General features: G+C 41.1%; 1 protein-coding gene across 2 annotated transcripts in view; it reads left to right on the forward strand.

The window, feature by feature from the left end:
• kiaa1549la (KIAA1549-like a) overlaps positions 1-18,476 on the forward strand; it is a 104,530-nt gene that overhangs the window by 58,751 nt on the left and 27,303 nt on the right. For both annotated transcript variants that reach the window (XM_086163002.1, XM_086163003.1), the window contains 2 exons: positions 4,832-5,025; positions 15,638-15,783. In XM_086163002.1, coding sequence (XP_086019128.1) covers positions 4,832-5,025; positions 15,638-15,783 — 340 coding nt within the window. The remainder of the gene's footprint in view (positions 1-4,831; positions 5,026-15,637; positions 15,784-18,476) is intronic.

Here is an 18,476-nt window from a genome sequence, read left to right on the forward strand (position 1 = left end):
GTAACGGACATCAGCATAATGGTCCAGTTCCATTACAGGGATTCTGATCCGATATCTTTCTGTTATTTAACAATTTTTCAAAACCTCCTTACACTGTACAACCGTATGTTCATTTGTTATTCAGACAATGTATAGATAATATTTTGAGCAATCCGGACAACCCCTTTAACTGTTTAAATAACCCCAGAATCCTGTTTGGGGGGTGTAAATAAGTGAATATAAACAGGAATTCAGTGTGAAGCACTGTGTCCACATAGCATATGTCTTCAGTTGATCCCAAGAAAAAGCCATGCTACTACTATATTCACACTCCCCCCTACTTCCCACCTTTCTTTGTGAGCACAGAACCTGAGAGGCAGCTTTGGCCACTTGGGAGTTGAAAATCTCTGAACATTTCAAAAAGGAGCTATTGTCTTGACTTCTGCTTTTTTATTTGCAGGCCGAGGTTTCATATCACTGTCTAAAAAAAAAATATAGGACTTGAGACTTGTCACCCAGGTAACCAGAAAAATAGACCTGCTTTGTGCCAAAATATTAAAAAGGCTGGATACCAGAGCTTATTTATGCAACCATCTGAAATAAGTATGGATAGTTCAAATTGATGCTCTCCTATCAGCACCACATAAGTACTGCTGAATTTATACTGTTATGGTTTTTTGCTAAGATATGGGCCTTCTAGTTCAGGGTCGTGAAACCCAAAGATGATCGCTTGATCCATGTGACTAATTTGAGTGAAAGGAAACAGGGGTAAAAGCCAAATTAGCCTCTAGAAAATAAATGGTAGATAATGATTTCTTTTTTGCGTTGCTCACTGAGCTGCTGTAGAGAGCCAGAAAGGAGGGTATTTTTGGAAGACATTGACCTGCTGCAGGACCTTTGCCTTGGCTGAGTCTCAGAAAGCACTGTTAGGCAACATCCAGCAATTTGAATACAGATGCTGGTACAAGTATAGTATGAAATGTGTGACTTTCTGCTTTGAGCTTCAGTCCAGCTCATGTCGGGGGCAGCATCGCGTCTTGGCCGCACAGTATTGTGCTTTTGAAATGTGACAATATGCATCATGGAACGGAAAACAGCATCTCAATAACAAGCTAATCAGATTGTGGGCTCTAAAAGAAAGGTTTCTGAATCTCGTAAGACTGAGCCTCTATAATCCTTGGAGTGACCAGTTTGCATTATTTGCAACACTGAGCTTATACTGAATGAGCTCAGCTTGAATACTTATGACTATAACACTATATGGTACCATATAAATGAGTGATACATTATTACTCTTACATGGGAAAAATTCATATTGTAGTAAGTTTACTATTTATACCTTTGGTTGATAGTTATCTGGCACAACTCTTTATTTATTTTTCTGAATTTTTCTCCTGAAAAATTTTGACAAACTCAAACCGACGCTGAAAACGGTTACTTTACAAATTGGCATTGAATCGATTGATCCGCCGAACCAGCCAGAGAGAAGCGGGGCAAAAAGTGCCCACAGAGTGATCAGCAGCTTTGTGTGTCTTTGGTTTGGAGTGCGTGTGTGTTAAGCATGCGTGGGCGCACACATGTGTTTGTGTGCATGATCAGCTCCAAAAGCCATTAACTCAGCATCAGTCACTGTGCAGGACAACCTAAAGCCGCAGGTCAATACAATTGTCTGCGAGGTCCGCGTGTGTGTTTAAGCATTAGGCAGTAGTTCTGCAGGGTCCATCTCACTTTATCACTCTGTTGTGCAGCCAGTACAGTCTTCCGAGCGGTTTTTACACTCTTGTGTGTTAGTTGTGAAAACCTCAGATAGAAGCAACATGGATGAACTGTGAAGCAACGCATTTTCCATTTTTTGGTTGTGCAATAAAAGCACAGTGCAGCTTCCGGTTAAGAGGTGACCAGACAACTCAAAGTATTTAACATTCTGCTGCATTTTGCATCACCCTGCCCCAGGAACAGTTTATCTTCCCAGAGCAGCATCATACAAGTATTCACCTTAGGCTGCCATGCTGTGTATTTCCTTTTTATTTCTTCTTATTTCTTTTATTTCTACTGATTCTTTGGGATGTTGTTTTGCATGCAGCTCTGTGGTATGCCTCTGCCAGCCACCCTACTAGAGCTGAATTTAAATCAATATGGCCACAGGGGGAATAGAGCATATCACATCCATCTGCTGTACCTCATCAAGCTGCTGGCAGTGGCTCTGAGTTAAAATTAGACAAGTTTCATAGAGAAAGCAAGGAAAACGTGTAGATAATTTAGTGGTAATAAGGGGTCATGTCATATTTTGAGATTCAGGAATGATCAGGACCCCCCATGTGTCATTTTTGTAGATGAGTGGGGGGGGGGCAACACTGCCCAAACATGCATTTGATTACAGCTGTCTGCAAATTTCACAGTTGTTTTGTTGTGGGAAAAAAGGAGACCTAGTTTTGTGTGTACGTCTGCATTTCCAGGTGCCTATGTGTGTGCATGCTTGTATATATGAATTCATGCATTCATACACTCCTGTATGTAGACTCAAACATTGTGATCACATTCCTAATTCACCTGTGAAATTAAAAAGAAAAGAAAAAAAAACATAATAGGCAACAATGTTGGTGCAAATCTCCTTATTCATATGATGTAAATATCCTATGTACCTTTATTCAACATGTGTATTTTTGTGTATATATGTATATGCACAAACTGTATATACATACAAATATATAATGATAGAAGAAGCTCTATGTAAAAAAAAAGAATTAACAGATAAGGCAAAGAGAGAATGTGGAGAGGATGTGTGAGTGTGACAGAAAGAGACACAGAAGGACCTTGAGCCAGTCTTGTAATAAAGTAATCGTGAAATGTCAGCTGCACTTTTCAAGGTCATACCCGTTGGCCCTGTCATTTCTGAGAATCCATACCATCTCTATCACATGACAGCCGTACACCATCAGCCACTTCACGTGCATCTTTTTCGACGTTTACTGTTCAGTTGAAGAACATAGACGTCGTTGCTGATGCTACTCAATAATCCATATGCATAGTGCACGCTGGTGGTTCGATATATTTGGAACAGCGCATTTAATTTGCCACTTCCTCCCACCACCATAGACACACGCACATTATACACAAGCTCAATTCCCTTGCAACCTGTGAACAGCATGGAGCCTGAGGCAAATTAGTGTTTGCACTTTGCATATAGCTTTCACACTGAAGAGGCACAACTGTCATCATACATCACTTAAGCTTGTATAGGAAAAGTGTCACCCCCCTCATCACCACCAACACACACACACTTTTGCGCATACACACACACACACACACATAAACACTCAGACCATCTATTTAGGCAAAGACTAGGGTGTCCTTCTATCCTTAAGTGTGGCTTTTCTTGAGTTTATCAGCATGTATCAATTTCCCCGAGTTTATCCATGTGTGTTGATATGATGGCACATCAATGTGTATGACTGATGAATTATTAACAAAGTTGTCAGCCGACGTTGCCTAACCTCATATGCACTCAGGATTTAGTATGCATCATGAAATGCATTAAGCGTCCCGTTTTAGAGCAGCTGGAAATAGAAAGAGGAAAAAAATCAGGGTTTCATCTGGTTTTGTTGCATAACCTAAAAAGGATTTTTTTTTTGTTTGTTCTTCCATCTATTCCTTTAACTGGAAGGGATTTAGTGATGCAAAGAATGTGTGTGAATGTGCAGGCATTAGCGGCTTTAGCTAAATGTGTCTCCCCCTTTTTTTTTTTCCATTTGACAAATTTTTAAATTTCTGTCTCTTAATAGCTGCATCCCGACTTCGAGGGTGCTATAAACCATTGTATATTTATTTTTTTTCTAAGTTTTCATTATGATAAAAAACCGGTTTGTGCGTAGAGGTCCATCCACTTACCTTTATCTTGAATGCAAGACACATTAGCCTGGATGTGATTCTTTCAATATTCAGAACACTGTCATTTTTGCTGCAAGCAAATCTGAGTTATTCAACTAAGCTGAAAATCTCTTACTTTGAAGTAATGTGTCGATGATATCAGAATCACAATAAACTGCATCAGTTTATTGGTGATTTTATACAATTCCCAATGAGGAAGTGGTTCATTATGTATCTTTTGGTAAAGTCCCCACCATTTCCCATGCTTGGTAATTCACGGTCGAGTCTGGACTCTCAACTAGGCTGCACTCATTCCTGTTTTTAAATGAAATAAAAAAACGATTTATTGTTTAGATTTAATGCTTTAGCTTTCAAAACCAACTTAGAAAGACAGCTCAACCCACTTGTGATGGATCTTTTTTAATTCATTTTTTTTTACCAATTTCTACTGAATAGGCCTTATTAATGTAATAATTTACCACATTTTAGGCCAATCCTTATTTTTTAAAAATCTGAGTTGATGATACAATTAATACATGTCTTATACAATTGATATTTTACTGTCAGGCTGTACATAAATATTGATATACTGCTGGTACATAAAGTATATTGATTTGCTTCTTTGTGCTTGTTGCGTTTGTGTGATCTGTTTTATTGATACTCCAATTCATTTTGGTGCAAGTTTTATATTTCTTTCCATCATCCTGCCTGTTATTTACTAAATATGGTAAATAATATAGTAAAATATTACTCCATTTCTTATTGGCTTGACGTTGTTCGCTGCTGTCTGCATGGGCCTTTTGTGTTGGAAGCTTTTGGTGCAAGCTGGGATATGCTCATTGATGTAATAGACTCAAGTAGAATAAAATGTTTGGCTTATTCTAACTGGCAGGGGGAAAAATAGTAATGCACTACAATTTGTGGTCCTGCATTAATCTTAAGACGCTGTTGAGGATTGACCTTTGATTCCTTCTCCCTCAACCAGCCTGTCCAAGGCTTCGATTACGCCAAGAAGCACATGGGTCGAACCGGCGATGAAGCAATCTCTGTTACAAAGGAGACGCTGGTTCTCGGGCTCCCGGTGCGTGATGCTCCGCTGTCAATGTCATTGGATAAGAAAGTCCATCAGGATGGGACTTCCAGCAAGAGGCCGCCGTCTGCTGACCTACACAAGGAAGGGTAAGCTCCCTTTTAATTCATGTGTTGACATATGTTTTACTTTTTATTACCAGCCATTTTATTTTTTTGAACTTTTGATTGTCTTGTCAATTATGCATCAGGCACACATCATCTACTTTGTCTCATACTTAACCTACTTGGCTTTGGGGAGCAAAGACAGTTTGGCTGACCTGCCAAGAGAATATTTTTTTTCAATTATTTTGACTGGAGAGAGTGCATGTTACTGTTCATTAGCCTTTGCAGTATTGAGCAATGTTGTCAGACTTAATACTTTTCTTGGACGGATCAACTTGATTTTAATCATTTAAAATGTATATTTTATATATAAATATAATCTAGTATTTATTTAATATACAAAGATTATATTGCTGCCAACAGTAAATCACTTTTTTTTTTTTTTTTTTTACAATGATGGACTGCAGCATTTCAAAGTTCTACCTCCCTCGTTTTAATGTCTGTGTAATATTTGAAGGTCTTTTATGCAGAATTTATCAGATCTGTCAGCCTTTGTAATAAAACCTTTTAACATCATACACATTTTTATTCATGGATAATGGATGTAAAACTCTTGAGATGGTTGTTGCAAATTAAAAAAGTCACATGTATAGTGTGGTGTGGAAACCTGAGTGGCGCCCGCCGCTCGACTTGTACATGAAATCTTAAAATTTTAAAACCCTGTACATTGTCTAACAAACATGTGTTGCTGTATATTGCGGGACACAATAGTGTTTTTTTTTTTTCCCTGTAATGGAATATCCTGACAGCAGCTCGGGGGCACAATTGTTAGCACTTCCGGCTCACAGAAAGAAAAGTCACTTAGCGTATTGTCAGTTTATTGTCAGAGGCGAAATGTACTGGACATACGTAGGAATCGTGAAGGCGTTTCTCACAATACCACGGGGACATGAAATTTACAAAATAAGTGCAAATTAAAAATATGCACTGTTACATTAAACAGTAAAACATCAAACGATGAAGGTATAAAGTATAAAATGCACCCAATGCAAACTGCTGTTGAGGTGAAAAGATGACAGACATTTGATAGAATACTGAAGTGTATAAATGTGTAATTTGATTTTTTTTTTTTTTTTGTACAGTTTAGTGCAAAGGGTCAGTAAGTAATACCATCATGGTATATGGCACAATCGCAGCATGATGGTGCTCTCTGTGACAGTGCAAAGTGCAAAAAAAGAAAATGGTAATCAGAGAGAGTGAGGGTAGAGTTTGAAACCTGGGTAGTGGGTGTAGAATGGAGAGAGTGAGTTCAACATCTTGGGGTGGAATTGAGGGAGTGGGGAGGGAATTGACAATCCTAACTGCCTGGTGGAAGAACATTCTTCGTTTCAATTCTGATTGGGGGGGGTGGGCTCTGTGTGGCATTTGCAAGGGTGATTCTTCTCTGGTTTCCTCCCACAGTCCTAAAACAGGTTGATTGGAGATCCTAAATTTCCCAGATGTGTAAATGGGAGAGGGAATGGCATCAATGTATGTCTCTATATTTGACCCTGTGATTGACAGGTGACCTATCCAAGGTGAAGGCCGCCTCTTGTCCGATGACAGCTGGGATAAGCTCCGGCGCTTCCGTGAACATGAGTGTGGCATCAGCGGTATAGATAATGAATGAATGACTGAATTAATATCCCGGTTTGTTAGTAAATGGGGAACAATTTCTGCATTTTAATGAAGCCTAGTTATTGAGGTCATGAATCTGGCCTTGTTCTACAGTGCTGTGAAGTTGCAGTAACAAGCTTATCTAACATACTGGCCCCAGCTGGACTTCTTGTCAAGGGGAGCCACAAACAACTTGAGCAGCTGTTTTAGCCAGTTAACCAGTCGGCAGCGTAACCGACTGTTTTTCAGTCGGACCAGACGTCTGTGTGGCGCCGTGTTAAGCCAGACAGAATCCCACAGTAAAGCAAAGCAGCTGCTCACAGACTGACACAATTGCAAGATAAGTCCAGTGTTAACAAGGAGCTGTTAGGAGAAAAGATGACTGGCTTTGCAGCAAACAATTTGATTTATGCAAATTGCAAGGGAGCACATTAGTAAACATTGTGAGAATTCTCTCCGAGAGTAACATTGCATTTGTATTTTCGAATAATATCGCCATTTTGTTCAAGGAAGTGTCATTGGTGGCCTGATTTTGCTTTGTAGAATCTGTAAGATCCAGACAGCCATCGGCGGAGGCGAAAGCTGCTTCGTCTCCCATGTCAATAAGAACATCCAATCAGAGCTGAGTTCATTGCGAGGTGACGAGAGGAACCTTCTGTAACTTCATTAGGAGAAAAAACTCAAGGGAGGCTGAGACGCTCTTGCTTCTAAACCAATCAAAATTCAGAACTATTCAAACTTAACTCTGCCATTACAAATATGTTTCTTGTTCCTCTAAAGAGGAAAAACATTATCTTTCACAATCATGACAGGAGGTTTACTCCAGCAGAGTTGAGAGAAATTCCTCAACAGAGATTTTAGCAGGGTCGGGGTCTTTTCAGTGACCGATCCTGGACAGAGATTCTCCATTGCTGATTATTAGATATCCTATTATGATGTTTTTACAGAATCGTCTATTTCATGCCAGAGTTTTATATATTCAGACTGCAACACTATTTGCAGATGTTTCTACCCTGTAATGCTGCTGAAGCAATGGAATTTCCCAGTGTTGGCATCAATAAGTTCTTTATGTCAATAAATAGATCAATAATATTTCCATTGTGCCCCCTCTTCCCTCAAGATTAATTTATATACAGTGAGGCAAAAAAGTATTTAGTCAGCCACCAATTGTTAGTTCTCCCACCTGAAAAGACGAGAGAGGCCTGTAATTACACTTCCACTATGAGAGACAGAATGGGGGAAAAGACTCTGGGAAATCACATTGTAGGATCTTTGATGAATTAATTCGTAAATTCCTCAGTAAAAAAAGTATTCGGTAAATAATTGAGATGGTCACAAATACTTAAATTGCAGTACTTAAATGGTATATAAAAAGTATTGTTGTACAGTGGGGCCAAAAAGTATTTAGTCAGCCACCAATTGTGCAAGTTCTCCAACTTAAAAAGATGAGAGAGGCCCGTAATTTTTATCACAGGTATACTTCAACTGTGAGAGACAGAATGGGGAGAAAGAATCCAGGAAATCATATTGCCTGATTTTGAAGGAATTCATTGGTAAATAATGGTGGAAAATAAGTATTTGGTCAAGAACAAATGTTCAATACTTTGTTGGCAATGGCAGTGGTCAAACATTTTCTATAAGTCTTCACAAGGTTTTCACATACTGTAAGTGGTATTTTGGCCCATTCCTCCATGCAGATCTCCTCCAGACCAGTAATGTTTTGCGGCTGTTGCTGGCTCCCTCCAAAGGTTGTCCATCGGGTTGAGATCTGGAGACTGCCTAGGCCACTCCAGGACCTTGAAGTGCTTCTTACGAAGCCACTCCTTCGTTGCCTTGGCAGTGTGTTTAGGATCATTGTCCTATTGTCCCATACATCTTCAATGCCTTTGCTTTTTTGCCTCACTTTTTTGCCTTACTGTATGTATTACTAACCCTAAGAGAATTCGCTTTCCCAGCTTTTTGTGACTTAGATCAACTTTCACAGTTTTGCATATGCTAATGCTATTAATGGTATTTTATTTACTTCTAATTAATTTCCATGCCGGCAAATTTAGCACTTCATCTTTTTCACATTAACCGGGAAAACAGCACCGCGTTCATTAATTTCCCCTATTTACAGATGAGTTTTATTTACGTGGCATTGGTTTGCATTTGAATTTTGCTATAAACCAGCAAAAGTGGAAGCAAATTAATGCAGGAGATATGAAGGACAAACTACTCTTGGTGTCACTATGCAGTAATGACTCACAGAGATGAGATTAATGCCTCCATCCCTCATGTGCTAGTATATGAAGCCGTTAATGAAGTTGATTAAGGGTTAAGAGACAGACCCCTGTTGCTTTTTTTTTTCGCAAGTTACTAAATATCTTGATGCTGTGATTACTTTCATGTCTGGCAATGTTGCATCTCTAATGATATATTACACAATTTGATATACATCAGTTTCTCTCATCCTGTTTGAAGACTATTTCTCCTTCCTATTCACCTTCAAGTTACTTCAGACTCTTATTACAACACTTTTAAGCCTCTTAAATGTCATCCTATCAAACAGTTTCACACCTTATCTGGACTTGAAGGATTAAATGATATATGAAAATAGGTTTAATTTTTTACAAAGAATTCCATGAGCAGAATTCTTTGAAATGTCATGATTTTTAAAGAATTTTCTGAAGATTTTGTCACTTGCACTAGCTTTTCAAGGGGAATAAGGTAAAGATAAAACATTCAGGTCTTTCTGTGGCTAAAATACAAGTGGAAATGTTATTGCGATATGTACCCTGACTCATCCAGGATAGCTGCAAAGGTTCCCTGACAGTGGTGAAACATGATGTGAAAAACTGTCCTTTTTGACCCAGCCATATCCAACAGAACATATCCATGTTTCAGGTTTTCTGAAATATCTGCTGGACCAGACCGATAAGGTATCATCACATCGTGTGAAAACGAGCAGGATGTCGTTCGCTTTAAAAATGTCGAATGAACATCCAGCTGCTTCCGGTTAGCTTCCAGTAAAAATAAGAGAACTTTTCACCAATTTTACGGTCAGAGGACAGCAAGTGTCTAGGGAGACATCTGGAGGTCTGCATGGAAGTATCATAATTCATATAATTGAAGAGGACAACAGAACAATTAGGTGATGCTGGAAAACTGTCTACAGTAATTGGGGATGGGCATCCAAAGCCAAAACATATAATTTCTTAATCATTTACTAAACATTACAAATTATTACAAAGTTAGTCAAAATCAGCTTTATTGTCAATTTCACCACATGTATCGGACATACAGAAAAATAAAAACATAACAAAAAAAAGAGTCCATATCCAGGCACTCAAGGATGTTGCAGGTAAAAATGTCAACGACCTTAACTTAGTCGACTGACACACAGGAGAAACCGGTGTTTACTTCAGGTTTCACAAATGATGAATAAAAATTCCTGCAGCTGTTCGTGTGTTAAGCATGTGCATGAAATGGTATTAGCAGCGGGAATGTTCCTGTGAGGATTAAAAATTAAGAGGCTATAATCGCAGCGGGTGCAAATTGGTTTCAGGCCCAAAATCCAACTAATTGGAGTTTTCCCTGAATAATTTTGTCTTTAAATTGTTTCTTTAATCTCCATGTTTGTTTTATGATGATGGATAAAGTTAAGGTGATAATACATCAGTATTACATTTGACCTCAGTATTCTGTGGTGGCAACCTCCTTGGTGAAGCAGAGAAAAATGATTTAAATTGCAGTGAAATTGACCAACAAGGGTTGCTTTATTAGTAAATCGAACCCATCCATTGAATATCTACTTATACCTGCATCCTTGAGACAAACTGTTATGACTGGATAATTCACTGGATAATGAAAAGCATTTGTGAAATAGAGCATTGGAGCATGTAATTTAAAGCATTAGTTTCGAGTGTGTTCTGATTGAGAAAAGCTCTTGAGTAATGACGTCACATGTGCAAGTACACGTACAGATATACAGCAAGACATTAAGTACATTTTATTTTTGATTTCTCTGCACTGCGTGTGTGCCTGCATATGTGAATAGAAGGAGACTTTCGTTGCACATCTAAAATTTGACTGCAACAGATCCTGACAGTTACGTGTATTATCAGTGTTGCTTGACCTAGAGCAAGTCATTTAAGATAATCTAAATTGAATATACATAAATAGAAATTAATGTATGGATGGCGTGGTAGCAGTCACCTCACAGTGAGAAGGTCCCTGGTTGGATTCCGACAGGGGGGCCTTTCTGTGTGGTGTTTGCATTTTCTTTGCATTTCTCTGTTGGTTTCCTCCCGCAGTCCACACGGAGTAGGATAATTGGAGACCCTCAATTATCCAGAACTGCGAATGAGAGTGGATGGTTGTATGTATGTATGAATGTATGTATGTGGTCCTGTGATTGACAACCATTGACTGCTTGGATAAGCGCAGAACAGAGAGATTAGATTCAACTTTGTCATTACAGAAGTAAGAATACAGAGTAACAAAATGCAGTTGCATCTAATCAGAAGTGCAAAAGACAGAATTGCATATGTCCAGAATGTGCAGTATTTTCAGATAAATGCAGTATTAAAGAACAAAGAGCAGTTAGTGCAAGTAGAGGTGGATAATTATGTGCAGATTATGTACAAATAGGTAGTGATTAGTATGATCAAGAGATAGCGGTAGATGAATAGAACTATAAATATACAATTGTCTTATACAGTAACTCTACAGAAGGGATAATAGAAATGTTATATGAACAATGAAACAGAATATGCAGAATTTTACAGAATATACAATATAATATATAGTGTAACCGGATGAGCAGCTCCCAGATGCTATTGAAGAGAATATGTTATAACCAGTTATACAGCTCTGAGAAATGCAGATTGCTCCAGAGCTGAGAGGAATGCAGTGAACAGGTGCTGGTGAGGATAAGAGGATAAAAGGATGGTGAAGATCACCTATGGACAGAGCTCAGTAGGGTGGCCACTGTGGGGAAGAAGCTATTCCTGAACCTGCTGGTTTTGGTCTGCAGGTTCCTGAAATGCCTCTTGGAGAGGAGGAGCTGGAAGAGTCTGTAAGCTGGATGCTAGCGGTCTCTGAGAATACTGTGCGCCCGGCGCAGGCTTATATTCTTGTAGACATCCTCTAAAGCAGGAAGTTGAGTGCCTGTGATACGTTGGGCGGTTTTCACCACCCTCTGTGGGGACTTGCGATCAGCAACGGAGCAATTCCCGTACCACACTGTCACACAGTTGGTCAAGATGCACTCTATTGTACAGCGGTAGAAGTTACCTGGGATGTCAGCAAACGGATGGTTCTTTTTCAGAGCTGAACATTTCTGATAAGACAGGGAATTAAGGGGGAAAAATCTGCATCTGACTGTTCTAATCTTTTTTCATATTTGGGTAGAAACTGCCTCGTCTTGGTGCTTCTGTATATAGTACTGAGTGTTTGCAGTCGTCTCACTCCTTTTTGTCTCCTATTTATGCAGCAGAAATGAATACAATTTGCAAACATCAGTTAAATCCACAGAGTATGAAATTCGTTTACCAAAGGCACTAACGGTGTTACACCTATTAGAATTCACTCCAATGATGAGTTCTATTCTGTTATACTGTGTTCACATTTGTAAAAAAAAAAAAAAAAAAAAAAAAAAACTGAAGAGAAATGGGATCTGAATGAGAAGAATCTTAATTTTTCTTCACTTTTCTGTCCCCAGACATTTTCTTACTGGAAGAAAAAACACCCACACACCCTTCCACCCACGTTCAGTAGTGATCCTTCCTTAAGGAAGTCATAAATGAGATGCATCATGCCTCCTCTCAGAAATGCAAATTTAGAAACACACACACACGAGACAGTCCCATATTTACACACCGTTAAACGGAAATGAATGGAGGTGGGATTAGTTGTGCTTTGCTTCTCGAGGATGATAAACACTTGTATATTTATAACACTTGCTTTAGCCATGCCAGAGGGAGCAGTTGAGTGTAACAATGATGACGGGGTAAAAAGCTGGAAGAGCTGGCAGAGTGTGATAATCTGCTTTACTAACCTGGATAAGTGCACAGTTGCATCTTACAAGGAGCCATCAAAGACAATATCATAGGTTATCATCGGAACTGCAGTGACAGTAATTACAAAGCAAGGCAGGCATTTCCCTGCAAGGGAGCCACAAAGCATGTAACTTGACTTAAGTTAAAGGGACATCTTTTTGACAAAAAACAAAAACCTAAACTTCTGTAATGGGTTTTGTTTCTCCAAATGCACAATGGCAAGCCGGTTTCCTTGGCGAGATCGGGGTGTGAAATGTAACAAACGTTTTGAAATAGTGAAGAGGATGCATTGTGGCCAAATTTGCTGTTAATCGAAGTTGGTTGTCGTGATGGATATGTTAAAATACAGAAAGATTGAGGAAAAAAACTCACACATCCGCTAGGGATGGGTGCTCGATCAAAAGTATCGACTAAATAAAGGTTTGAAAAACCAACAGTGCTCAAAAATAATTGATTTTAAAGAAAATTTATTTCAGCTTGATGTTTTGAGCAAATACCTGCTCCTCCTTGGATGCTTACCAAAATATGTTTAACAAACATAGTATTGTGACACCATTCTTAAAGGAAATATGTGATTCCCTTAGAGTTCCCAGTGTCGATATCCAAAACAGTTCAACAGGATAGAGTTAAGGTTCCCCCCTCTGCGAGGACATTTCACAGCCTCAGCGCTGAGGTACTTTTAAGTAGAGAACATTGTTTAGCTTCTTAAAAATTAACCGCTACAGGACTAGAGGCCACTTGATTTCTAATGGTGCTACAACGTTCAGCAATGTGGGTTTTTAGCTGTTTACCACGTATGTTAAACCACAAAGGCATTTGAGCATATGGGCAATGTGCCCGGTGGAACATGAAATCACAGAGCCCGTCCAGATGAAGGAAATGTTGCCGAAATACCTCTTCCAGTGGTTGATGAAAGGTAGGAATGAATTCTCCTGATTTAAAATTAAAATTTTATTCAAAATATCCCTCATACAGTGAGGCAAAACAAGGTGAGATCCTGAACCCCACGGCCATTCCTGAGGTCTGTAACAAAAAAAAAATCAGTGCCATTCAAAAATTAATTCTTGGTAAGTATTTCCTTAATGAGATCTAAAATGACCTCTGTATTGGGATTAGGAGTGGATCTCCTATCCAGGGAATACTGAGGCCTGGATGCCTCCATCAAAAGGGACGTGTGTATGTAAAGATTCTATGTCCATTGTTACCAATATATGACTGCTGTCAACATATCTAATGGATTTAATGATTTGAATAAAGTCCATTGTATCCTTTGTGTATGAGGGCAGTTGAATGACCAGAGGTTGCAGAAGATGATCAACAAATGCTGATATTTTTTCTGTGAGGGAGCCTATGACTGCAATTATCAGTCTGCCTCGAGGAATGTCCGGGACAGGCTTTGAGGATCTTTTGTAATGTATAAAGAACAGAAGTAATCGGAGCGTCAATCTTCATGAACTTGTGCTCCTGTTTGGTGATGATAGAAAGAATATGTTAAACATATTTTAGTAAGCATCTGAAGGAGAGCATGTTTTTGCTTGAACCATCATGCTATAATAAACTTTCTTTACTCAATGTAAAATATATTATTTATTTTTGGAGCATTTTTTTCCAAACCTTCAAGAAACAAAGGGTCCAAGGTGACCTCAGTTTCAACTTTGAGAATGATATGAGACTGTGCTTTTCATGCCCTATGTAGTGTCGCTTTACACTAAAAAAATACAAATAAGGGACATACAAGTTATAAATTCTTACTGATGCATAAATTATAAGTATAGCCCACCATGAATGGCATCTGCACTCTGTGTATCTATGTCAATCATAATTTTAAGCATGAATTCATGTGTTAATGGTTTATTTTAATGTCATAAAATAAGTTAATAATAAAAATATAAGGCAAGCTAATATTTATCTGGGGGAAAAAAAAAAAAAAAAATAGCTTTGCCTTCACTCAAAGATGCGAGTCGTCTGAAATCCTGCCAGGAGCGATCATCTAATCTACTGATGGTTCACCCTTCTATGGAAAGAGAGAGGTGTAGATTGGATGCTAACCACAGTTCAAAATGGAGGGCTGGGTTCACGGGAGGGAGATTTATTCAGCTCACCGCTTCCTATCGAGAGTTGCGCTGTGTGAGGCACGGAGAGGAAGAGAAAGATGAACATCGCTTTCCACAAATGGGATTATTGATTCTGCTGCTTCGCTTTCTGGCATTTCTCAGGCACATTTACATGGAGCACAAGGTTTATCCTACCGTCCTTCCCTCCAGCATTTTGTACCTGGTGGCTCTAACTGGGACTCAACCAGTTGACTATCATAAAAGCCTTGTGCTCGGGCACGTGCGCGTGCTAGGCTTGTCTTGGCTCTTAAATGTCTTCCCTAGCTGATCCGTCCATGTCACGCCACCTGTAGACGGACCTGTCACTCTGTGCTCTGGCTTACGTGCCTCCAGGCTGTCTGTGTTTGTGTGCATGTGTTTTTGTCTGTGCATATGTGTGTGTGTGTATACTGAATGTGTTTTTTATTTTCCGTTCCTGTTTTGCTTGGACAAACAGAAAAGCAGATTGTGTGCAGATGAGTATTTTTACTCCAGTTGCTGGATTGTAACATTTGTGCCGTGTGTGTGTCGAGGGGTGGAGGGGCAGCAACCTTCTTCAGATGAGGAATAACCTGCCCAAAAGAATTAGGATTGTTGTCTTGTACTTTAAATTTGTCCCACATTTTCTCACCCCAGGGAAAAAGTAGAGCACTATAATCTCTTAGATTTTACAGGACGACAGCAATCCTCACTCTGCAAAATAATCATTTTAACATGAAGTTGTGATGATTGTTTCAACGTGTTTCCAGTCTTATGAGGTGATGTCCTGATTGTGTAAGTAATCATGCTGCGACTCACAAATCCTGCCCTCTTCTTTCTCCCCCCTCTCTCTCTCACCCTCTCTCTCTGTTGCCATGGTAACTTCAGGCGGTTGCCAAGTGAGGAGGATGGTTCAGTGTCAAGTAACGGCTCTGGGAAGCTAAATGCGAGCAAGAGCTCCTCGGTCCGGAAGGCAACGACCGGTGGCAGCAATAAAAATGGCAAGGAGGAGCTACATAAGAGAAGCACCAACGGTAAGGTGGAAGAGGGCAGAGTGGAGTAAGAATGGAGAAAAAACAAGGAGAATGAAATTAATCACACAACAAAAGCACCTTGTGGTTGTCGTTGGACTTGCGTCCGCGTGTCCTGAACATTTGAGTCAAGAGAGGGGCAAAGCTGTCAACTGATCACCACCGGGTGGTGAGCTGGCTCCGGCGGGGGGGGAGGATGCTGGTAACCTGAGGGTCTGCCGGGAACTTCTGGTAGAATCCCTTGAGTTTCAACTCCCACTTCCGGCAGAACTACAACCATGTTCCGAGGGAGGCGGGGGACATTGAGTCCGAATGGGTCATGTGACGTGCTTCCATTGTGTAGGTAGCAGACCGGAGCTGTGGTCAGTACCTGTCGGGGTGGCAACCTTCACCGCTGGGGTCCATCAGCGGGTTTGAGGATTGCCAAACTGAAGGAGTCCTATCGGGCCTTTCTGGCTTGTGGGGCTCCAGACAGCTGACAGGTACTGGCAGATAAGCTAAGCGGCATGCAGCTTCGGTAGGCTGAGGCAAGAACTCAGGCATGGGAGGAGTTCGGGGAGACCATGGAGAACGACTTCCGGTGGGCATCGAGATTCTGGCCCAACATCCAGCAGCTCAGGAGGGAAGCAGTGCTCCATCAACACTGTACAGTGGGAGTGGGGCGCTGCTGACCTGAATTCAAGATTTTGTAGATTGGTGGCAGGAGTACGTCAGAGACCTCATCAACTCCGTTGAAATGCCATCCAATGAGGAAGCAGAGCCAGGGGACTCTGGAGTGGACTCACCTATTTCCGGGGCTGAAGTTGCTGAAGGAGTCAAAAATCTCTTCAGTAGCAGGGCCTCGGGGTGGATGAGGTCTGTCCTGGGTTCCTCAACGCTCTGGATGGTGTAGGGCTGTCCTGGCTGACACACCTCTGCTGCATTGTGTGGATGTCGGGGACAGTGCTGCTGGACTGGCAGACCGGGGCATGATCTCCCTTTTTAAAAAGGGGGAATCAAAGGGTGGGCTCCAACTACAGGAGAATCACACTCCTCAGCCTCCTTGGTAAGGTCTATTCTGTATTCCGTGGTGCTGGAGAAGAGGGTCCGCTGGGTTGTTAAACCTTGTATCCAGGAGGAGCAATGTGGTTTTCATCCTGGCCGTGGAAGAGCGGACCAGTTCTGTACCCTCGGCAGGGTCCTTGAGGGGGCATGGGAGTTTGCCCAACAAGTCTACATGTGTTTTGTGGACCTGGAGAAGGAAACCACGTCCGTGGGCAATCCTGTGGAGGGTGCTCAGGGAGTATGGGGTACTGAACTCTGTTATATGGGCTGTTTGTTCCCTGTATGATTGGTGTCAGAACTAGATCCGCATTGCCAGTTTTAAGTCAGACCTGTTTCCGGTGAAAGTTGGACTCCGCCAGGGCTGCCCTTTGTCCATAACTTTCATGGACAGAATTTCTCGGCGCAGCCAGGGCGTCGAGGGGATCCGCTTTGGAGGCCGCAGGATCGAGTCTCTGCTTTTTGCAGATGATGTGGTTCTGTTGGCTTAATCGGGCAATGATCTCCAGCTCTCTCTGGAGCGGTTGCAAGCTGAGTGTGCCTGGGCTGAGGATCAGCACCCCCAAATCCGAGAACATGGTGCTCAACCGGAAATGGGTGGAAAGCCAAGTTCAGGTTGGGGAAGAGGTCTTGCCCCAGGTGGAGGAGTTCAGGTATCTCGGGGTCTAGTTCACGAGTGAAGGAAGGATGGGACAGGAGATTGACAGGCGGATCGGTGCCGCATCTGCAGTGATGTGGACTCTGTACCGGTCTGTCGTGGTGAAAAGAGAGATGAGCCAAAAGGCAAAGCTGTCAATTTACCGGTCGATCCAAGTTCCTACTCAGCTATGGTCACAAGCTGTGGTAGTGACCGAAAGAATGAGATCGTGGATACAAGTGGCAGAAATTAGTTTTCTCTGGCCGGAACTCTCCCTTAGAGAAGGGTTAGAAGCACAGTCTTCTGGGAGGAGCTCTGAATAGAGCCGCTGCTCCTTATAGAGATGCTCTGCATGGATAGGGGTCACTTGAGGTGGTTTGGGCATCTGGTCAGGATGCCCCGTGGACGCCTCCCAGGTGTGATATTTTGGGCATGTCCATCTGGGACGAGACCACAGAGAAGACCCAGGACACGCTCGAGACGCTCCTTGGGGTCCCCCCAGAGGAGCTGGACCATGTGGCGGGGGAGAGGGAGGTCTGGGCCTCAGTGCTCCAGCTGCTGCCCCCGTGACCCGACTCTGGATAAGCGGGGGGAAGATGGATGGATGGAATAAAAGCATTGCTAATAAATGACTAAACTCATACCAGACAAAGTAACTTATGCACACGCATTACTTTTTAGACCCATGCAATTGGAGTTTTCATGCGGAACAAATCTGAGGGTATTCATACCTCAAATTTTCTTCTTAATATCGCTGTAGTACTTTTAATTCACTACTTCAACCTTAATTAAAGTTCCTGGAATGGAACACACAATTCGTAGTCATCCTTCGTATGGAAAAACAACACAATCATTACATTTCCTTATTCACTAAGTGCATTTTCCAACATTTTTATTCCATATAACAGTAATAGATTGAAAGCTCGCATTCACTTGGAATAAAGTACGTTAAGTACCCTCGTCCCACTTTCAGTGTCAGCACAGCAGACGCACATACACAGAAACAATCGAAACAATA

The sequence above is a fragment of the Fistularia commersonii genome, chromosome 17 (genome assembly GCF_037954325.1).
Source record: "Fistularia commersonii isolate RoL2024-O1a breed Wild chromosome 17, RoL_Fcom_v1.0, whole genome shotgun sequence".
Classification (NCBI taxonomy): domain Eukaryota; kingdom Metazoa; phylum Chordata; class Actinopteri; order Syngnathiformes; family Fistulariidae; genus Fistularia; species Fistularia commersonii.